This window comes from Coenobita brevimanus, chromosome 64, assembly GCF_032717465.1.
Source record: "Coenobita brevimanus isolate Jiangsu-jjx chromosome 64, ASM3271746v2, whole genome shotgun sequence".
In the NCBI taxonomy this organism is placed as follows: domain Eukaryota; kingdom Metazoa; phylum Arthropoda; class Malacostraca; order Decapoda; family Coenobitidae; genus Coenobita; species Coenobita brevimanus.
In genome coordinates, this window is record NC_137017.1 from 27,567,322 (window position 1) to 27,589,542 (window position 22,221).

Here is a 22,221-nt window from a genome sequence, read left to right on the forward strand (position 1 = left end):
TAAAAACGCTTCTGCTGTCACGTGATGTTTTGTTTAAATTTCTCCCGCCACAGCGCCACTCAGTCGCATAATTGCATTGGAAGTTGCTTTTTTCTTGCTGCATTTTCTGCCCTTGTTACTGCATTTTACCCTACTCACGATGCCTAGGAAGCCTTCTGAGAACCCCAAGAAGCGTCGGCACCTCCCTCAGGCCACCAAGCTAGAAAGTATCGAGAGGAAGAAGAAAGGGGAGAGGAAAGTTGACACTGCCAAGGCCTACAACATGAAAGAAGCCAACGTGAGGACCATAATAAAAAACCAAGACTAGATCCTGGCAGCAGTGAAGGCTTACAGAGTGCAAGGACAGGCAGAAGCTGGACCTTCCATGGCTGTGGACGAAGATAGTGATTCTGAGTGTGATTTTGAAGGATTTATGAGGGAGGTTGAGGAGGAGCAGCAGCCATTACCCGCTAGTGACGCCAGCAGCCATCCTCCGGGGACCCAGTAGGACTACCTACAGCCTTGGATACCACCTTCCATTCCCAGCAAGCCCACCAACACTATCCTAAAAGGTTAGTTATCATTCATAGCACAGTACCATTTATTATAATTACAATAGTACCAATATATGTATAGGTATATGGTAGGTATTTAGGGTGACTTTTCCTAGGGTTGCTGACATAATTCATTTTTCCCCATAAGCTCTATTGTTAGTCCAACACGTTTTTGGTCCAACACGTGACCCATGCATGACAATATTACCGTGTTGGACGCGAGGGTACTGTACAGTGCTCGTCAGAAGTATTCAGCGATGTCCGCCGGGCGCGCAATACTTATGGCCCAAAAAGAATCACCCCATTTTTGGGGGTAAGAATTGAGCCACAAGTTTGAGCTCCGAGCATGACGTCACGGTAGCCTGAGGCCTTCTGACGCGCTGGTTGGTTCCCGCCTCAGTTGCCCACGGGCTGCCTGAGAGAGAGGAACTCCGCCGAGTGTCCCTCTCAAATTGCGCCATTTTTTACCGAGTGTCCCGCAGTGTTTTGGCCTTCAAAACTTTGTTATGGCACCTATCCGTGAACTATCGAGTGAAATCATATCCCAGATCATTGCTCTAAAGGAGGCAGGCCACCAGACAAAGGAAATTAGTGAATTGGTTGGTGTGGGACGATCGACAGTGCGTCGTTGGTGTGCGCGGTTTCGGGAGGAAAACAGTGGTGAAGTTCCCACAAAGAAACCGAGGTCTGGTAGGCCTAGGAAAACTTCCCCAAGGTCTGTTAATGTTTTAAAACGTGCAGTGGAGTTTAATCCTTGTGTGAGTGCAAGGAAAATTAAGGAGAGCAACCCAGAAGTGTTTGGTGAGGTGTCAGTGAGAACAGTGTCTCGTAGGGTGCATGAGCTTGGTTACACAAGTCACAGGCCTGTGAAAAAGCCTCTTCTCTCTAGCAGCCAGAGAATTCGTAGGCTTGCCTTTGCTAATAAATATCTAAATTGGGGTGAGGAGCAATGGTTGTCAGTGTTGTGGTCTGATGAGGCAACGTTTAGTGTTACCTGTAACAGAGGAGCATGCAAAGGTAGTGACCCACTTGACCCACGGTATGTAGAAAGCACAGTTAAACATCCTGATTCACTCATGGTATGGGGTTGTTTTTCAGGGAAGGGTTTGGGGAAGCTTGTTGTACTTTCCAAGAACCTCAGAGTGAATCAGGATGTTTACCTGGAGCTTCTGTGTGATCATTTACCAGACTCCTTCGAGCTAACAGGTGCACGAGTGTTTCAGCAGGACGGTGCACCTGCTCACAAGGCCAAATCGGTCACCAATTGGCTTCGTGACTGCGAGGTATCATTCATGACAGACTGGCCAGGAAATAGCCCAGACCTCAACCCGATTGAAAACCTCTGGTACCTCGTAAAGAAGAGTCTCCAAGGGAAGGACGTGAGCTCTCTGCCTAAGCTGGAAGCCGCCATTCGTGACTCCTGGGACAAAATACCCCTCCAGCACCTCAGGAGCCTCGCCCTTTCACTTCCAAGACGTCTCAGGTCTGTGAAGAAACGTAAAGGCTACCCTACGAAGCACTAAAGGTAAATAAAATGCATTATTTATATGTTTTTTCAATGTTGAAAGGTTTGTTTCTCAGGAGGGACGCAGGGCGCCCCATACTTCTGACGAGCACTGTATATATATATATATATATATATATATAATATCCGCTAAATCCTTTAGAGCTTTCATTCTGATACAAACCTTATGTATACAGTTGTTATTCAGATATATTCAGGTAACATGCACACTTGTTGAATCAACATAGAGGACAGACCTACGGTACATCCTCTTTCACAGCATGTGAGTGACATCATGAATTATTTACAGATATATGTTCAGTCAGATTCTGGAATCCTGACCTCCAAACTGTACCGGGTATTTCATTTGTTCGCTTGTGACTTGAGTAACTGGACAACCTGATCCTTCGGACCCCATCATCCACAAACTACCACTATCATCTTGATCATGTTTATTTTAGTAAAGTAGAATGGAGTTGCCTCTGTACATGATTTTCCTGATACACTATACCTCATGTATGATTTGTGGCCAAAAGGACTCCATAGCGTGGGCAAAACAGCTTGTGGACAAAATGACTCCATATCATGGGTGAAACAGCTTGTGGACAAAATGACTCCAAAGTGTGGGTGAATTGACTGGAAACTGATATAATTAATCTTTTTATTCCTTCAGTCTTTTTTTGGGGGGGAACAATATGTCGAAGACTAAGGTCACAGTACAAGATCAACTTAAACAGTTTTGATCCAAGTTGGTGAAAGGGCTAAGAGTCAGGTAAGAGTAAATAATTTTATTTGAGAGCAATCAGTCGAAAGACAAGGTCACAGGGCAAAGTAGAATGTTGGGTCCTTTGATAAACTGGTGGGTTTAAGTGCTGCATTCTGAGTGCTGTTCCATATTTAGCAGACACTGAATCCGTACATGGTGGATGTATTGTAAGTACTGTTCTTGTACAACGGCTCAACTGAAGCTGTTACTTACCTGTGGTCAAAGGATCTGCTCAGCCAGACAGTCTGGGGTTAAGCAACAACAACAACAATTACTGCAAGCTGGCTTTCCGAAGCTTATCAAGTGCCCAATACCATTTACAGGAAAAGGGAAAAAAAAAAAACAAATATAAAGATCAAACCAATTCATCATGCAAAAACAACTGAGCACATGGTCATCAGTCTTAAGAATATTGCTGTATGCTGTTTAATGCATATTTTTGGTATATTAACCACCTGAAAAAGTACAAAAATCAAATATTTAATACACACCTGACTACTAATTATCTTCACTATACAGTAGTGTACATAACTATGCTACACAGGCATATATCAACATCATCATTATCATCCGGACCTCCTTTCCCATCCCAGGGCAGGGTAAGGAGTAGCAATGTCCAGACAGCCCAAATTTGCCCAGTCCAATGGGCCACGCTTCCATTCACTCATCATTGAGCCCCCAGAATCCTGGCTCTATCAGATATACCAAAAACATTCACCACGTTTTGTAGCTTCACATAAACGTATCCAATAGAGTTAATCCGGACGCTGCATATATACTTCTCATAAATACTGAATGCTAAAGCAATTCTTTCCTCTTGACATACCGTAAGCATGAATGATTCCGAGTAATTCTGTGGTATTCGTAAGATTCTGCTGTAAAAGTTCAGGAGTCGATGTTAAGTACACAATGCATTCAACAATAAAATGGAACTTAAAAGAACCTGTGCAGATGATTACTTTTGTTTCAGTCTTCCCCATCATCACTTCTGCTGACCCAATTAAGCCAGCCCTGATCTCCCCAAGTTAGTCTCAATGGTACCAAAATTGATAAACACATTTATAAACAGACTTATTGTACCTGCTACATAAAATGTTTTGTTTTTGTGTGAGCTATTCCAGCCTATTAAGCAGCTGATTGGATATTCATGTTACTGTTTCCACATATCACTCAGTATCTGTAACTTTAGAGCTCAAAAAATAATAACTGTCTTTCAGAACTGTAATGCACAGGTCATACAGAGGATAATTATAGCAAATTTTGACTCAGAGTGATGGTATGTTTTGCTTTCAAGCTGACAACAATATTCTCACACGGTTTTTCACTCACTGAAAGTTATGTTGCTTTTCATATCTATCACTCAGTCCTTGCTAGTTCAGAGTTCCCTATAGACTGTAAGAGATGTGACAATGCTGCTACTTTCTGACTGGCTGATGAATTGAACACCATGATGTCTTTCTCACCTGCAGTCAATTTTGGATCTCTGGCTCCATAATATGCCATCACTGTTCAATTATGATAAATCAGTTGTAATAATACCAATATTTACAGTGGATGTTCAGCCTACTGTAAATGTAGAAATTTTGTAAATGATGTACAGTACTATAATTTATATTTTACAACTTTCTGGCTAAGAATTTTGCAATATTTAATGGGCTGATATGGTGACTGCCAAACCAGCTAAGTAACTTTACAATACAGTAGTATATTTTCTTAATACTACAGATGTTGCCTGACGCTTCTTCCCCTCTTGCGTACTGGTTAACAGACAAATAATAATAATTACTGAATTTTACATGACAGACAAAATATATGCCCAGAGGAAAATACAGGTACTGTACTGTGCGTCTTATTGTCCTTTATGTCATTATATGATTTACTCCCAATTTATTTGTATGTTAGATTTTGTTAGTGTGCCTGATGGTGAATCAGCATGCATTGGAGACTGATGAAATGTGAGATGGAGTAAGGAAGTGAAGAACGTTTTAGCAAATTAAGCACCCACCACAGATCAATGTAGTTGCCAGATCACTATAATGACATAGGTATTGACTTCTTGTTTAAATTTACTCCACCCAGAGTTTGGCGGCACATATGCATTTAATGATCAGTGTACAAATGTAATATAAAAAAAAATAAAGGATATTTTTTTATGAAGTGAAAAATAAAAATTGTAATTACATACCCATTTTGATAGATCATAATATCAAAACACCACACAGCCAATATAAGTTTTTAGAACAATATGGCCAGATTTCAGAAACTAACAATGCCCATGAAATATAAGTGATTAAAATCAATGTCGTTATTTATAATTCAGGTGCCATTTGGCATTTGTGGAAGTGAAGCCACATTCCAAAGGGTCCACAAATGAATTTGCAGGACTCTTTCTATCTATAGTGTTTCTACTGTGGACTGTTCCAGTGCAGTTTCCATCCAGTGAACAGTTGATGGCAGGTTCCCATTCAGCCTTTCATAAACAAAAAAATGTTAGCATCGAGAGTCTCTCAATATGTTTCTTTTATAAGTAGACCTTCGACTGCAAGTGCTGAGAGTAAGGATGGGACCGGAGTGTATTGGTGTTGTAATGATGACGGGTAGATTGAGATGGTTTGGGCATGTGAAGAATGAGCAACATGAAGAGCCAACATGAAGTGGCCAAGGCTAATGCATGCTGGAGCCTTTATTTATGATATATAATACATATAATAAGTACTTTTATGAATGTTACTGAAGTGGAAACTCTTCAGCACAAAGGCGCCAGAAAGTAATTTTTCAACCCAACTGACACCAAGCATGGCTGATAAGCTTATATCACATGCCTCATGGTATCCAACTGCATTTGTGCAAAGGTAAAAAATGCCACTTTTAAGTTGTTTGGGGCCAAAGTCTTGTATTATGTTTCATTTAGTTTTAGTTTTTGAAGGCTCAAACATGCTTCCATGCATCGGCATTGGTCACATGATGACAGCTCTCCATGCTGTTCGATCTATGCCAGCTTCCCTATTTAGTCCCTTATCCCTGAGGTCACAGTCATCACAGGTCTTATTCGGTCTACCTCTTGCTACCCTACCCCCAACATTAACATTTCTCGATTTCTGCACCCAACTATCATCCCCCATCCTCTCCCCATGCCCAAACCATCTCAGTCTAACTCTCCCCATTGCAACACCAATACACTCCAGTCCCATCCTACCTTTCAACTCTTCCACCATAAACCTAGCCCCTTCAGGCTTCGTACTCAGGGACTCACTGCACATCCACCTAATCATTGCCATTTCTGTCTGTCTGAGCCTGCGAATATCCTGTTGGGAAAGGCAACAGCTCCCTGAACTTCCTCCAAGCACCATAAATATTTCAAGTTGTACTGCTTCCACTAATATAAGCAATAACAGGTGACTGGAATCACTCCAATTTGGGGCAATTTTTTATGCATATATGGTAATTCAGAACAGGTGTTAATTCCACATGCAAACAAACATAGACCACCTGGAGAAACTTCCTTGACATGAATTAGGTGGGTTTGGACACTTCTGGAGGGAAAAAAAATCCAAGATATATGTAATACAGTATTAAGGAGTTTACCAAGGTACTTATATACAATGAAAATGGCACAGTATCAATATCAGATTAATTTCTTTGGCCAGTCACTCTACTTGAGCATAATGTATTAGGAATATAACATACTACCACATAAACAATGAAGAATTTCTACATACATAATAAGGCCTATAGTCAAAGAAAATGAACACTGAGCTTATAGTATGTTAACAAATTTGAAAGGCAAGACCAAATTTTCAGCAACTTTATAAATGTACTGGACATACTATGACTCTGAACTACCTTGTAACTCTTTGCAATTCTCTCTCTATATTATGACAAACACTTGGCTTTGACCTCTACACCATTCCACCCTCAAAGCCACCTTCCTCTCAAGTCACCCACTGACCAGCAAAACAGTGTGTGCATGTGTGTGCCAGTGTTCTGGTAAACTTAGTTTCACTGAAACTAACCTGTTACATATTAATTCTGAATTAGAACCTGTAATGTAAAGCTACTGCTGGGTCATCGACACAGAACAGTAATCTTACAGAAAGAAGAAAGGATTGGTAAGACATGGAAGAAAATGGTTGATATGTGAAGGTGAGAGGACAGAGCTCTGTGGGACACTGTTGAAAATTATTTTAAATGTGGATCTTTGGTTTTGGTTGAGGACTTGGGTTGCTTTCCCAATAAAGAGATACAGGTTCTCTTTGACTTACATATGGTATGTTTGATGAGACTCAAACCTATGTAAATATAAAAGTAGCAAACCAAAATGCCAGAAAATGGGGCTAAAACAACTCAAAGTCACACTAGATCACCTTAGAGATAATAAACAACTTTATATATCAATCATTCAAACTATACACTTGGCTTTGACCTCTGTACTACCCCACTTTCATAACCACCCCCTTCCCCTCAAGCCACCCACTGCCTCACAAAGCCTTCTACTCCCCCCCCCCCCCCACATGCAACCCTCTCCCATTCAAAGCCTCTCCCTCTCAAAGCCATTATTTTCAACATCATCATTCATTTTCTGCTGTCCAATATCACCCTCATTCATCCAAAATTTTCATAGTTATGTACAGAGAATCAAAAGCAACATTCGGACTATTTACATTAGAGATCATCATATGTGGAAATGAGTTATTTAAGAGGAGCCTGTGGAGTCACATGGAGAGACAGGCTGACAAATGAGGATATAAAGGACCGTTGTGGTGTGGATGTGGATGTGATAGGAAGCGTTTGGAGGAATACACTGAGGTGGTTTGACCATGTGGAGAGGATGGAGGGTGAAAGACTGACGAAGAGAGTGTATGTGAGTGAGGTGGAGGAGGCAAGAGGGAGGGGGGAGGCCAAGGATGAGATGGAGAGATAGGGTGGAGAGGTATATGAGAGAGGGGGGTGTGAGTTGGGAGCAGGGCAGTGAAATGGCGAGGGACAGGATGACGTGGAGGCGATTTGTTTGTGGCCACCCCGAACAGGATTGAGGCGTCTGGCAATAGATAAATAGATAGATAGAGATGAAGAAGTTTGTCTTTTACTGTATCTGACTCTGCCAACTCCTTATCTTCTCTTTTTTCAAGTAACTCATAAATACTTGTTTAAGATGTATCTGGGAATAGGTTAACAATATTTGCGTTTGAATAATTTCAATATGCCTCTAACACGTAGATTCTAATGTCTGATGATGCTTTGGGCATGACAAAATGTTTCTAGGCTGTTAAATAAATTATAGCTGTGGGAGCCCTTTACTACATGGTTCATTTGCTGTGGAAGCCCCTTATTATGTTTCATCACTTCGTGGAAATAAATTTCCCACAGTTGTCTATGTAAGGTTTACTGTACTGAAAAATTAGGAAGATAAAAGTACAATCATACACAGTATACAGTATATCACTATTCGGTTCTTCCAGAGCACAGTCTGTAATACTTGCAAGAAAGTACAGGTAATGACTTGGACAGTACTTAAATGCAGGAGTATTTTAGTTTCACTGAGTTGTCTCTGAGCAATGTAATTAAATACTATACTGTACTATTATTTCCAAATTTCATCTAACGCTGTGTTCTAACCCACCCTTTTTACAGTAAAGGTGTACCATAGATTTTCCTGGCAACTGATGGTCTGTCACTTAATTTGATCTGACAAACTATAAAACAGTTTTTGAAATTTCGCTGATCTCCACCCCTACCTATGCTGTACCTTTTTATGCCCTGAAATTTGAATCTTGAAATACTCATGCAGACTTGACTTGTAGATACAGCAGAACCCCTTTAACTCGGACCCTGCGCTACTCTGACAAATAATCTGGGCAGACAAATTCAGTGTAACTCAAATGAGTATAAGTTAACATATTTCCCGCCGTGTAATGTGCACTAGCGTATAATGTGTACCTACAATCTGGCTGGGGGTAGTTGGGGGGAGGGGAGAAATTGCTCATTTAATTTATTAATTGTTCATATTCAACTTCCACCAATTAGTTGTGAGAGAAATTAATTTTGCATTAAATTATTTATTACAGTGGAAATACATGAATATACTGTACAAAACTTTCACTGCCATATTGCATATGCTAACAGGCGATCAGTTGTCTTTTGTTTACAATTTACCTATACATTTCGTGTGGTGCAATCGCTCCATTCATGTTCATATCTAACCCACAGAATGCTTACTTTACTGTTTATTTATGATGCATTTATAATAATGCACACTCATGTATGTCTGCATTATTGAAATCTTGATTACTAATTAGGAAGACCATCAAATGATTTGTGACTGACTATTGGTGGCCTTGACATAAATATTTAATTGTTATTTTTGCAATTCTGGAGAATAAGGTTTTGTGGGTACCAGTCACCTTAACTCATGGGCCTATCCCAAACCATAACCTTCATGGTATAATGTGTAAAGTGATTCATGAAGCAAAATTTTTGGGAAAAATTGTACATTATATGGCAGGAAATACAGTACATGAATTTTGGAATTCTTTATATGGGGAAATAAATTCCCCGAGCTAGACCTAGATAGATCAAATAGCCCAGCTAGGTGATGGGAGAGTGCTACCTCCCCCAGCAAGGCAATACATTGCTGTACATGAAATAACCGGTGTGTGACTCAGTCAATCATACCCTCACAGAAGCATTTTTCTAGTGATTTTAATCCCTCAAATTATATTCTTCTAACACATTACCTTTAGCAGTTGCAGATGCATGTTTAAAGTGATTGATTTTCTACTACTTATTTGTTTTTTTACACGCATGATAAAGATATACGAGAACGATGTCATCCATAATTAATTTAACCCCTAGGCCTAAGATTGCCCCTAGACATAAATGAAAGTGTCTCTCAGTCAAAGAAAACCTGAAAATCCTTGAAAGCTAGACAAATGAAATATGAGGGTTTTAAGGCCAGTGCTGGTTAGCTACTGTAATTAGATTCATAAAGACATAACATTGTGGATTATAATTTAGGATGAACGAAATACTTTTTGAGGCTAATCAAAATTTATCTGACATAACTTGGACAACCCCATAACTCTGACAGCCTTCCCCCCAAAACTGTGAGTTACAGAGGTTCTACTGTACTAACTTAATTGGTACACCCATACTTTAAAGAATGCTCTTTCATCCCATCATGCTAGTGTGTTTTGAAAAAATTTAGCATTTTTTCAACACAGGACAATAACTCTGAACCTCAACTGCTGATGTTGTTGTTGTTATTGTTATTGTTACCCTAGTCTGTCTATCCAAGCAGACCCAATGCCCACAGGTATGCAATTGCTTCTGTAGGGCTGTCCAGCAGGTACTGTACATACCATACAATGTGCAAGAAACCACCATCCCCATGGCAGACAGCACCTAACTAGGGTCAGACCAGAGTGTTTCCCCATGGTGAGGTGTAGGGAAAAAATGAGGTGGTCTAGGCTCCGAAGGATGCTGCTGCAGCTGCTACACTGTGGGTGCACAGCACCACCACATCTATAATTCTCTTCAGTGTCTGGACCTCAACTATAAAATGACTAAAATATGGAAGGTATTGATTTTTACATCAGACATACCTGGTGCCCATTTTTCAAAATGGTCTCTTTCATATGAAGAGAGAATAAATTATTTTTGATGATGTTAGAATTCTGATGCCCCCTCCCGACCAACAACACTGCCACAATCCACCATGTCACAGTTTGTCAGTTAATTTGAAGCTTCTACCAGTCCATGGTGCTTCAGTTCACGAGGGGGAATACAAGTAGTTGGCCGTACAAAACAGATAACATGGCAAGGCTCTGGGACCAAGGGTGTTGGAAAAACCGATGGTGTAAACCGATGGTGTACCTGTTTTATAAATCACCTTAACACAATTAAATTAGAATAAAATGCTTATACTGTATTGTACTGATGAAATGGTAGGTTTTAGAATAAGACACTCTTTCTGCTAGGTAAAAGGATTTAGTGCCTTTTAAGCTATACAGTACATCCATCATAAGTGATAGGTGTTGGTGACCATCATCCACTCACTTGATGAAGTGCTGCCTACTTCTTTCTTCACCGTTATGATTTTTTTTCTGTGTATGCCCTCCTTTCTTCCTACTTCTCCCATCTCTCCTGTCACTCTTATTACTCTTCTTTCCTTTTCAGATGGCTTTACATTGAGTGACAAGCCTACTGGTTTCCTGTATGCCAGGAAACCATTTACAATGCTGGATTGTAACCATATAACCAACCCATACATGTTCCCTACTTGTCAACAAGAGGGTTGGCAGAGGGTTAGTGCCCCTCCCCATAAAATAACTATCTCAAAGACATGTGGATACCCCTTATGGGATTTTGGCATCTGGGTCAAGATAGACAGACAGACCTAAATTAGGCTCTTTTACCTTCTAAATAATCACTCAGGTCAAAAAGAAAATTACAGTTATGTTGGTTATAAAAAAAAAAAAAAAAAAAAAAAAAAGGAGAGAATATTCTACGAAACAGAAGGGGTGGTGATATTGGTAATGCCATGATTCTGAAGACTGGCAACCTATAACTTCATTCTGTCTGAGCTATTTCAATTCAAAAGTAAATTACAAAGGGCATATTAATCAAGCTGTCAAATGTTGTAATATGCACATCTGAAACCTGCATTAAGTGAGATAGTTTCTGAATAAACTGTGCCCCAACACTGGTTCGTGCAATGGACTTGTCTCACGTCAATAATCGTACCTTGCCATGGACTGGTTTTCCAAATATCCTACTGAAGAATGTTCAGTTGGTATTAAATAAAGCAGCAAGGTTTATCATCTCTGGCCTCCCACCAAGAACTTCAACTATTCCATTTCTATTTGAGTTGCGCTGGTTGACAGTAAAGGCTAAATTGAATCTAAATTGTGTCTTATTACTATCAAGGTTCTTAAGTTTAGCAAACTGAAGCATCTGCTGAATTGTTAAAAACCTTCAACAGCACACCTAAGTGTGATTTTGCAAAGTGAAAATGATTCCTTGTGCCCTGATGAGCCTGGAGCTGTTCATCAGTCATCTTCCTCTGATTACTGGTAATCTTTTTCCTACACTGACCCTGGGTCCCATAATACAAATAATTACCATTATCCAAGAAGAAGCTAACTTCTGCTGAATCCTGTATGTGGCAACTCAATGCCTTACTTTTCAAGAAACTATGATCAGAGGAGAGGTGCTATGAAAGACGATTATAAGGTTTACCAGTGACTGCTGCCACTTCTATTGATTGTGTCTGTACTGTATATGGTTGATGTCACATTCTTGTAACTGTAAAAGTATAAACATGTGTCAAGCACTATACTCCATTTCACCAAGTTTGGCACCATCAACGATGTCGCGAACACCCGTAGCGTTGATGTAAATCCTTTGCACTAGGTGAACCTCTATTTACAAAATTGAGAACCAATATAAGGGCAATACAAAAAGGTATATCCAGTACTAAGGACCTTTTTCAATGCTACAGGTGTTGACAACATCACTGATATGGTGCCAGACTTGGTGAAATGGAGTACATTAGTGAATTCCTGGAAAGTAGAACTGACACTTTGAGAAGCATAATACCACATTATTAGTGTTACGATTACTTGTAAATGAGTCTTTCATGAGCTACCCACAACTGTTTCTGCCTCTATTTCTTTTTCTTCAATTTGCTTCTAGAAAGAAATGACAGAAAAGAAGGAGGGATGCTGAATAGGAGGAGGGTCATAAAAAAGGAACTAAAGGAATAGACGCTTTTACTGTAGTCTACGACTGCCCGGTTTAATGGCTTGTAAAGCAAAACTGTTGGAGGAGATTCATGGTTGAAATATCTTGAGTTTCCAGAAACCATCTAGGTAATGTCCAATTAGAAAACATCATGGGTTTGGGCACTGAAGCAGGATCCCTCACTCAACAGATGAATTTAACAGTTTTGAAATCTAAACAGTGGAGCAGTGCTGCTTGGAGTCTAGCCATACAAGAAATCCCCAGTATCTGAACAACCTATATCCAAATATATGCTTATCTAAATTGTCTTTTTTCCATTAAAACTCTTTAGCTGAATCAGTATTCTCAATTATTTAAATTTGCAATACATTACTTATGAAAGATCTGTCCAACTATACTAATCACCAGACACAATGTCCAGCCAACACCCTGTAGAGTGTGCCTGTAGTGTATTTCTTTTACACCAAAACATTTAACAAAATCAGTATTCTCATTTATCTGGGAATAACCCTTGATGGATATCTGACATAACCCCATATAACCAATGTGTTATTTATCCAAATTCTGTTGCTGATATTGTGCTGCTGGAAGTGTTATGAATATACCAAGACTGAGTATGTACTTGGTGGGGTGAAAGTCACACATGAGTCACCTCTACGAACCACTTGACATACCCCTATATAACTCAAGAATTAATGACATTTCTGTTGCAAGGATTGTGCTGTTGTATGTGTGCAATGAGTATACTATTACTTGATATGTACTCTGGAGGTGACTAAAGTCACAACACATATGAATAACCCTCTATAACCACTTGACGTAACTCCACATAACCCAAGAGTTACTTGGTGTTATTTGACCTCTGTTACAGGAATTACATACTGTACCACTTGCATGGAATCTTCTGCCAACCTGAATGGAAAAGTATATCAGAAACCTCATCCAAATCTGGGTCCAAGCTCGTATCTGGAATTTCCAAGCTGGCATCCGACTGGACTTTTGCATATCTCTGCATCAGAGAGAATGTTAGGTTTATTCTAGGTGACTGGTTAACAACCATCATGTGTCCTCTGCTGATATGGGTCCAAGAGGACTTGGAGTAATTCCTTTTGAACAAATGTCATCAGTCTGGGCATACACTCATAACCAACCTAGGCAGATCCGGTCTGGATTTGAGATGGTCGTGTCCTTTTCCAGATCTACAACATTTATATCACTAACCAGAACTCAAAATAGGTGAAATGGAAAAGGAATGAAAGGAAAGAGGAAGCAAGTGAAGAGTCTGAGAAGAGGGAAAACAAAGTATGGAAGACAGATCTCACCTCCACAGAGGTAGAGGCTAAAAGTGAAGGAAGTACACTGAACAGGGTCAATCATGGAAAGAGTATAGAAAAAGTCTGAACTGGAAAGAAAAGGAGGAAGGAACAGTACACTGTGACCCATACAGAAACTGAAGGAACAGAGGAAGTGGGGGAAAAAGAAGCAGGAAAGGAAGTCAGAGAAACCAAGTACAGTACTGAGGTTAATGATGATCATCATAAGGTTAAGGGGCCACCACAGACCAAGAAGCCCCAAGCAGACTGGACCACTCAAGTAAAATTTTTCTCTTCTTGGAATACTTTTGAGATTTTTTAGATACTTTTTCAGGATTCTGTAGCCATGGTTAGGTTATTTTGTAAGTCTCTGGCTACATATGCTTCAGGTAATGGATGTAGGCAGTTCCAATATGCTTCAGGGTTGAAGCAGCCTCTATCATAACATACAGCATGCAAGACACAGAGGTGGTATCTGCAGGCATCAAATAATGTGCAGCAACATGTCCTCCAGCATCTGGTCTTGACAGATGATGACATCATTGTGGATCACAATGAGTTCATTCTGTACATTCAAGTACAGTACTGTACATCCCCAAGAAAAGTGTTGACATCCTCTTAGCTGCTATCCTGGGAGTTTCAGCCAGAGTGGCTTTTAGCTGTAGAATGCCATGCAAGTTGCAAAGTGTTGGATGTGGGTTAAAGTAACATTCTCTTGGATGCCACCCTTGGATCTTCATCTGGAGGTGCACATAAAGCCAGAGTGGCATCAATGCAGCAAGGAAGCAGACTTAGACTCATGCAGAGAAGCACTAGATGTGAGTCTTGGCATCACAGCAATAACCTAAACTGGTTTATGCCCTCTGTGATGCCAACTCAAAAGCTGTAGCTGGACAGATCTGGTTTCTAAAGTGATGCCAATGCAGCAATTCATCGGATGAGAGCCCAGCAAGATAAAATGATGACCTACACCGTGCAATGCAGTGGGCATCCAGAAGGACTAACTCCAAATTCTATGCAGTGACAAGGGGCAAGCATCCTGAATGGACCAACGAAGTGCCCCTTGTGATGACAGGAAGCAGCATCCAAGGAAGAAACCAAAACAATATGATTTAAATGACTATAAAAAATAAGACATTACAGTAAACTCTCAATTATCTGATGTAATTCAGCCAACTCCCACACCAGATATTGCAGAATGCTGGATATTGCATAAGTACCCCCAGTTAGCTATCCATTCAGCATCAAGCCAAATAATGTGTCACTATCCGGCTCGACCTTCTATCCTAAAACTTTCCTACAATATTATCCATGAGTAAAAGATTTAAATCATGCATAAAATACAATACAGTATTGATACAGTACATACAGCAGAGTAACACAGTACATAATATAATCATAATCATACTCTACTCACCTAGTGTTGGCATCGATGGAGGGTTGATATGCACAGATACATCCTCACTATACAGTAGGCAGAGTACTAGGGTAAAGAGCACTGAGGGGCCACAAGGTTAGTCACTGCACTACAGCAACGAATGAGGCATGAAAGGCCACAGACTAAGTCACAGCACTAGGGTTCAGCCATTGTGTGGGTAACATTGAGCAGAGCATATGGATACATCCTCATTGTACAGCATCCATGGGAGAGACTGAGAGGGCAATGGTAGAATCGGCGTGCTTGGGTGGGCCATATTCGCAACACATTGTGATTGGCTGGCATGTTATGGGGTCAGCCCGTTTGCCAACTGGGTCCTGTGTCTGAGATGGAGGGCCAATTGCTTCCCACTTCTGAGCCAGATATTGCCTGATTTTACCGGATACTGCATTGGGTCAAATATTGTGATGACGGGTTATTGAGAATTTACTGTATTTACCCATAAAATATTATGATGTCTGTTCAGAAAGTATCCAACCTTTGGCTCTCAAATAGCTAACCTGTTGAGCTAGGACATCAATCCCCCTAAAAGGAAGCCCCTTCTGACTTGACACATGTAGCCCAGCATTCTTTCCACTGCCTGAAACAGTTTTCAAAGTAGGTTTTCGGTACCTCCTGCAGGTGCTTCTTCACATTCGTCATGATCCCTTCTCTTGGATGAAAGCTGCTCAAACATATTGGAGTGTGTCAATCACAGCCCAGACATTCTGAAGACTGTTATTACTGGAGACGAGGTTTAGGTGTATGGGTACGACCCAGAAACCAAAGCACAGTCGTCCCTGTGAGAGAATGCAGAGTTGCCTTGGTCAAAAAGGGCACAACAGGTCTGCAGCAAGGTGAAATACATGTTGACAGTTTCTTTTGACCACTGTAGTGTTGTGCATCATGAATACGTGCCAGAGGGTCAGACTGTCAACAAATATTACTACCTCGACGTTATCCGTTGACTTGGTGATGCAGTTTGGTGGAAGAGACCAGACTTTTAGAAAGTGATAAGTTGGAAGATGCGGCATGACGATGCCCCTGCCCATTCTTCTCAACTGGTTCAGGAATTTTTGGCCAAGAACAACATCCCATAGGTCGAGCAGGTTCCGTACTCACCACACATGGCTCCATGCAACTTTTGTTTATTCCCCAAGCTCAAAAACTCCATTGTACGGTTCCCAATTTGAGATGAGAGAAAAGATCATGATAAATGCAATGAAGCACCTTCAGGAGATACCAAAAACCAACTCTGAAAAATTTTTCAGGCAGTGAAATGAATGTGGGGCTACATGTGTCAAGTCAGAAGGGGCCCACTTTGAGGGGGATTTGTGTCCCAGCTCAACAGGTTAGCTATTATTTTTTTTTTTTTAGTCTAAGGTCGAATACTCTCTGAACAGACCTCGTACTGTAGGTAACAAATACATGCAAAAACAACAGTAAAAGGTAATCCTAAATAAAATAAATAAATAAATAAAACCTCAGGATGCGAGAAAAGAAAATACTAAACAGTGCTCAGGAGCTGTGGGAAGACTGTGCTGTCCCACAGAAAGTAAAACGACTCTCAAGAGTAAAGAAGGCCCAAAATAGGAGTGGCTAATCCATCCCAACCATGCAAAATAATGGAAAGGAGTGAAAAGGGAAACAAGGGTGAGAAGGGTAGAAACTAGGAAGAAATGAGAATGAAGTGACTAGAGAATACCCAATCCTTACATGGCCAAAAATACTGAATGAATCCTGTTACAGAGGTCAAAGGACATCCACATGATCCATGGTGTGATGCTAAACAGCCTGGAGGAATGGAGGGCAGTGTCTGCAGAAGAACTCTATAAAAAAAATGTCAAAACAACACATAGCGACAACACCAAGCAGACAGGATAGCTTGTCCAAGAGACTGGAGTCAGAGACAACAAGCAGGCTGCATATGGAAAGCTCTGTTACAGAGGACACTATAATAAGTGGGCAGGTTCTCCAAGCATTTTTTAGTGGCTGACCAGTAATGTTAACTGATATCAGTGTGATTTTCTCTTTGACAGGAATGATTAGAATATTGGAGCATACTCAGGGCAAAATATAGATATGTACTGTAGCTTAAAGGCAGTCAAGCCTGAGAGGCCTATATATTACATATTATCTACCTGACACAAAGTATGGCATTTCATATATATACTGTATATATACCTGTATATATATACACACACACAGTATACAGCAACTGTGTAAGATAACTGGCCATATCTACATGAGAATCAATCCAAATACTGTGGTGCCTAAAATCACACTGCTCTCCACCATCACGCTATGTGTGAATTTTTGACAGCTTGAGATATCCATTTCTTTGCTTGTCTGCCCGATGTTTCGTTTTCCTCGAGTCAAAGAGAACTTCTGCATTACTCTCACTCTCAGAAGCCGAGTCCAGCAGGTTGCCTGAGGGACGAGTCTTAACTAGTGGGAGGAAAATGTAAAACAAGTAACATAATATATACACATTAAGTAAGTACTGAACACAGTGATTAAAAATCCTTGTTTAATCCCTAAATGACAACTACCATACAGGCAAATTACCATCACTTGCAGGATAACTTACCTTTCAGCACCAACACTTAAATCAACATCTCTGAGTGTGGATGGCTGGTATAATCAGGGCAACATGTGATAATTCTCAATAATAAAAGTATTAAAAGATTCTTAAATGGTACATAGCCTTTTCTTTTACTCTGAACTTCCGTAAAACTGCAGTGGGATTTGACAGACCACACCCCAATCCTTAAAAACTCACACATTTAAAGCATACTTCTCTTCAGCCACTAATTCATTCATTTCTATATTACTACTCTTGCTCAATTTCTTTAAACCAAGATCTATACACCCACCATTTGTTCTAACTATTACAAGGATCCCTTGTCCATTTCAGCTCAGCTGATAGTCAGGTGTAGTCAGAATGGAGCGGTGATTTGACTGATAACCATGGATATTCATTTCCACCACATAACTAAAAGTAATCAAATTTCACTGCAACCACAAATTAGCATTCCAGTTGTGGGAGTGGGCCAATTCCACCAGATGAGAGTAAACTGACTCTAGAGGATCAAGAACGCATTGAACAGTATTACTGATACAAGTATACCTTACAAAACTTTTGAAAGGCCAGTTCCCACTGCCCGTATGAGCTCAATCCAAATACTGTATATGTGTATATATATATATATATATATATATATATATATATATATATATATATATATATATATATATATATATATATATATATATACACAGTAATCTCTCATTTATCCGGGCATCATAGAGCCCAAGTCATGTCCTGGCAGTGGCAACATCCGTATAATAAACACTATTCCCTTACCACACCCAGATACTACCTATGCTCACCTCCAACCTATACCTAATTTGATTGTACAGTACCTACGCTTAATTTGGCAGAGTTTTCCAGTCATTCAGGCATCTTTAGACATCAAAACACACATAGGAGTATCCAAAGTAATGCTAAACACCAAGAAAACCATGCAGAAAAACCACCAAAAAACAAAAAACACACTACCTACACACCACTGTATGTACAGTACCCCTCCTAATTTTGGCACTGTTTTCAGGTCAATCTGCCACATTTAGACGTCAAAACACATATAGGAATATCCAAAGTAATGCTGAACACCAAAAAAAACAAACAAACAAACAAAAACACTGAAAACTCCAAAACACCCTACCTGTACACCACTGTATGTACAGTACCCCTCCTAATGGGGTGCTTCTGAAAAGCCTAGTATTCCGGTAGATGTCACCACCATTGGGATAAACACAGTCCCCGCGCTGTTTAAAAAGCATATTTTTCTTTGTTAAAAATCTACACTGTTGTGTGAAACTGTGAATCATGGTAATGTCATATACCGTAATATAAATAATACAAATAGAACACGTATATATAACGTGGTGTGAATTGTTTATATTGATCATAAAGGGATATTAAAATATCATTGATGGAATATTACCTTGACTCATTCAGTTTCTGTGTGGGCTGAAATTTAATGTTGAGTAAATACTGGGACTCAACGTTTTGCTCACTCCCTTCACCCATGCGCACCACAAGACCTGTGTTGCCACGGTTTGAGAAGGCCGTGGTGTTGTTCCCTCAGACCCTCCAAAGCAATTACAGTACCTTACTTTATCTAACCTAACCAGACCACAAGTAGTCTAAATTGTATTATTTTAGGCATTAGTCCTCGTGCGTTTGTTTTGAAAACAAATCTTTCGTGAAAAAAATTAAACACTGGACTGTCTTGTACACATGCGAGGAGGGAGTGAGTGTACACATGCGTGAAGGGAGTAAGTGCAGCACAACACTGGATTACTGTATGTGCATCAAGAGCATTTTCACAACTACCACAGCCTTAGAGAGTTTGACGAGGCGGCCACAGACGTGCTGTAAGTACAGTACCCTGTACACTGCTAGGCCTAAGTATTTTCCATACTTCTAATTCCTCATTCTTTGGTTTCTTTTCATTTATTTCATGCTTTATGTCCATTATTGGTGTGAATAGGGTCTTTAATGTCAGGTAGGGAGTTATTTAGGTGGCGTTCAAAGTTAGGCTGGATTAGGACCATAAGTACCAGACCAGCAGTCAGAGGCCCACTTTCCAGACAGGACCACTTTCCGGACATGCCTTTGGCTCTATTACATCGGATAGTAGAGGGATTACTTCATATATATATATATATATATATATATATATATATAGTATATATATACAGTATATATATATATATATATATATATATATATATATATATATATATATATATATGAGTACGTTTAAGTACTTGGGTAGTGTGATGAGTAAGGATGGAGGTTTGGAGGGTGAAGTGCTTGAAAGGGTACAGCAGGGAAGAAAGGTTGCTGGTTCCTTGAAAGTAGTGATAAGAAGCAGGGAAGTGAGCATGGAGGTGAAAAAGTTACTACAGGACATTATTGTGATACCAACTCTAATGTATGGAAGTGAAGCTTGGGCATTGCTGGAGGGACACAAGTCAAGAGTGAGAGCAGTGGAAATGAGTTATTAATGAGGAGCCTGTTGAGTCACATGGAGAGACAGGCTGACAAATAAGGATATAAAGGAGTGTTGTGGTGTGGATGTGGATGTGAGAGGAAGCGTTAGGAGGAATACACTGAGGTGGTTTGGCCATGTGGAGAGGATGGAGGGTGAAAGACTGATGAAGAGAGTGTATGTGAGTGAGGTGGAGGGGGGGAGAGGGAGGGGGAGGCCGAGGATGAGATGGAGGGATGGGATGGAGAGGTATATGAGAGAGGGGGGTGTGAGTTGGGAGCAGGGCAGTGAAATGGCGGGGGACAGGGTGACGTGGAGGCGATTTGTTCGTGGCCACCCCGAACGGGATTGAGGCGTCTGGCAATAGATAGACAGACAGAATTTATTAGAATACTATTGGTCATATCAAAATTCCAAAGTGAACACGAGAAAGCTCATGAAATTCTGCATCTAGAAACGTGCTTAACTCTTGGAAGGTGCTGGTAAAATTTTGCAACAGGATGATAGGATGTTATATCAAGGTAAGATTTACTCTTCAACACTATTTATTCTCACTGCATTCTGTACTTTTACTCATCAGCTTTGTGTGTTTTTATTAGCTGATCTTATAGTACAGACAACAGCGATGATGATGGTATACCATTTATACTAATTTAACCATTTTCCGATGGCATATTTGGCCATGGGATTTTTTTTGTGGCCTGGGAGCAGCTATCACTACTGTCAGATAACAGATTTTCCAACCATCTTGAGGTTTTTTGTGGATGTTTCTTGTTTATGTATTGTTTCTTTGGTGTTTAACATTAATATGGATAATCCTATGTGTGTTTTGATGTCTAGATATGGCAGACTGACCTGAAAACAGTGCTAAAAGTAGGAGGGGTACTGTATATACTATACTGTAATGTACTGGTAAGGTGTTTTTTGGTTATTAGTTTTTTTTTTTTTTCCATGGTTTTCTTGGTGTTCAGCATTACTTTGGATATTCCCATGTGTGTTTTGATGTCTACATATAGCAGACTGACCTGAAAACAGTGCCAAAATTAGGAGGGGTACTGTACATACAGTAGTGTATAGGTAGAGTGTTTTTTTATTTTCAATGTTGTTTCTTTCTCATGTTTTTCTTGGTGTTTAGCATTACTCTGGATATTCCTATGTTTGTTTTGATGTCTAAATATGGCCGATTGACATGAAAACAGTGCCAAAATTAGGAGGGGTACTGTATATACAATAGTGTATAGGTAGGGTGTTTTTTGGTTTTCATTTTTTTTTTCTGCATGGTTTTCTTGGTGTTTAGCATTACTTTGGATATTCCTGTGTGTTTTGATATCTAAATCTCCCTGAATGACCAGAAAACCCTGCAAAGTAAGCAAAGGTAATGTACAAGTAAGTTTGGTATAGGGTGGAGGTTGGCTATAGGTAGGGTCTGGGAACAGTAGGGGGGATATTGTTCATTATCTGGACACTGCCACTACCCGGACATGCCTTTGGCTCTATCAAGTTGCATAATTGAGGGACTACTGTATATACTGGAAAACTGAAAAGCTGATAATTATTTATATAACAGGTTCCAGTCCATACGACTGCTTTATAACAGAAGTAAAGAAATACTTACGTTTGACTGTGTCATCATGTGCATCTAAGAGTGAGTAGCGAGGAGTTTTCCTGTGGGGATGGGCACTTCCTGTGAACCTGGTGATGATGAAGGAGGCAGCACCCCATACCAGCAGTCCCAGCATGATGACAGTGACACATAGTGTCACAAACACATACACTACACTCCAGTCTGAATGCATGTCACAGAAAGAAAAAGCATGAATTTAAAAATACTGTCCTGCTACAGATGTAACTGGTTATATACTCAAAATTGTGTCCACTTGCCTA

At 40.1% G+C, this 22,221-nt stretch overlaps 1 protein-coding gene across 1 annotated transcript in view; it reads right to left on the minus strand.

The window, feature by feature from the left end:
- Positions 1-17,576: 17,576 nt before the first annotated feature.
- The window catches only part of LOC145404717 (dyslexia-associated protein KIAA0319-like protein), a 138,487-nt gene continuing 133,842 nt past the window's right edge, over positions 17,577-22,221 (minus strand). Inside the window, exons 17-18 of the mRNA XM_080276268.1 lie at positions 21,953-22,123; positions 17,577-17,722 (exon numbers count right to left, since the gene is read on the minus strand). Coding sequence (XP_080132394.1) covers positions 17,577-17,722; positions 21,953-22,123 — 317 coding nt within the window. The remainder of the gene's footprint in view (positions 17,723-21,952; positions 22,124-22,221) is intronic.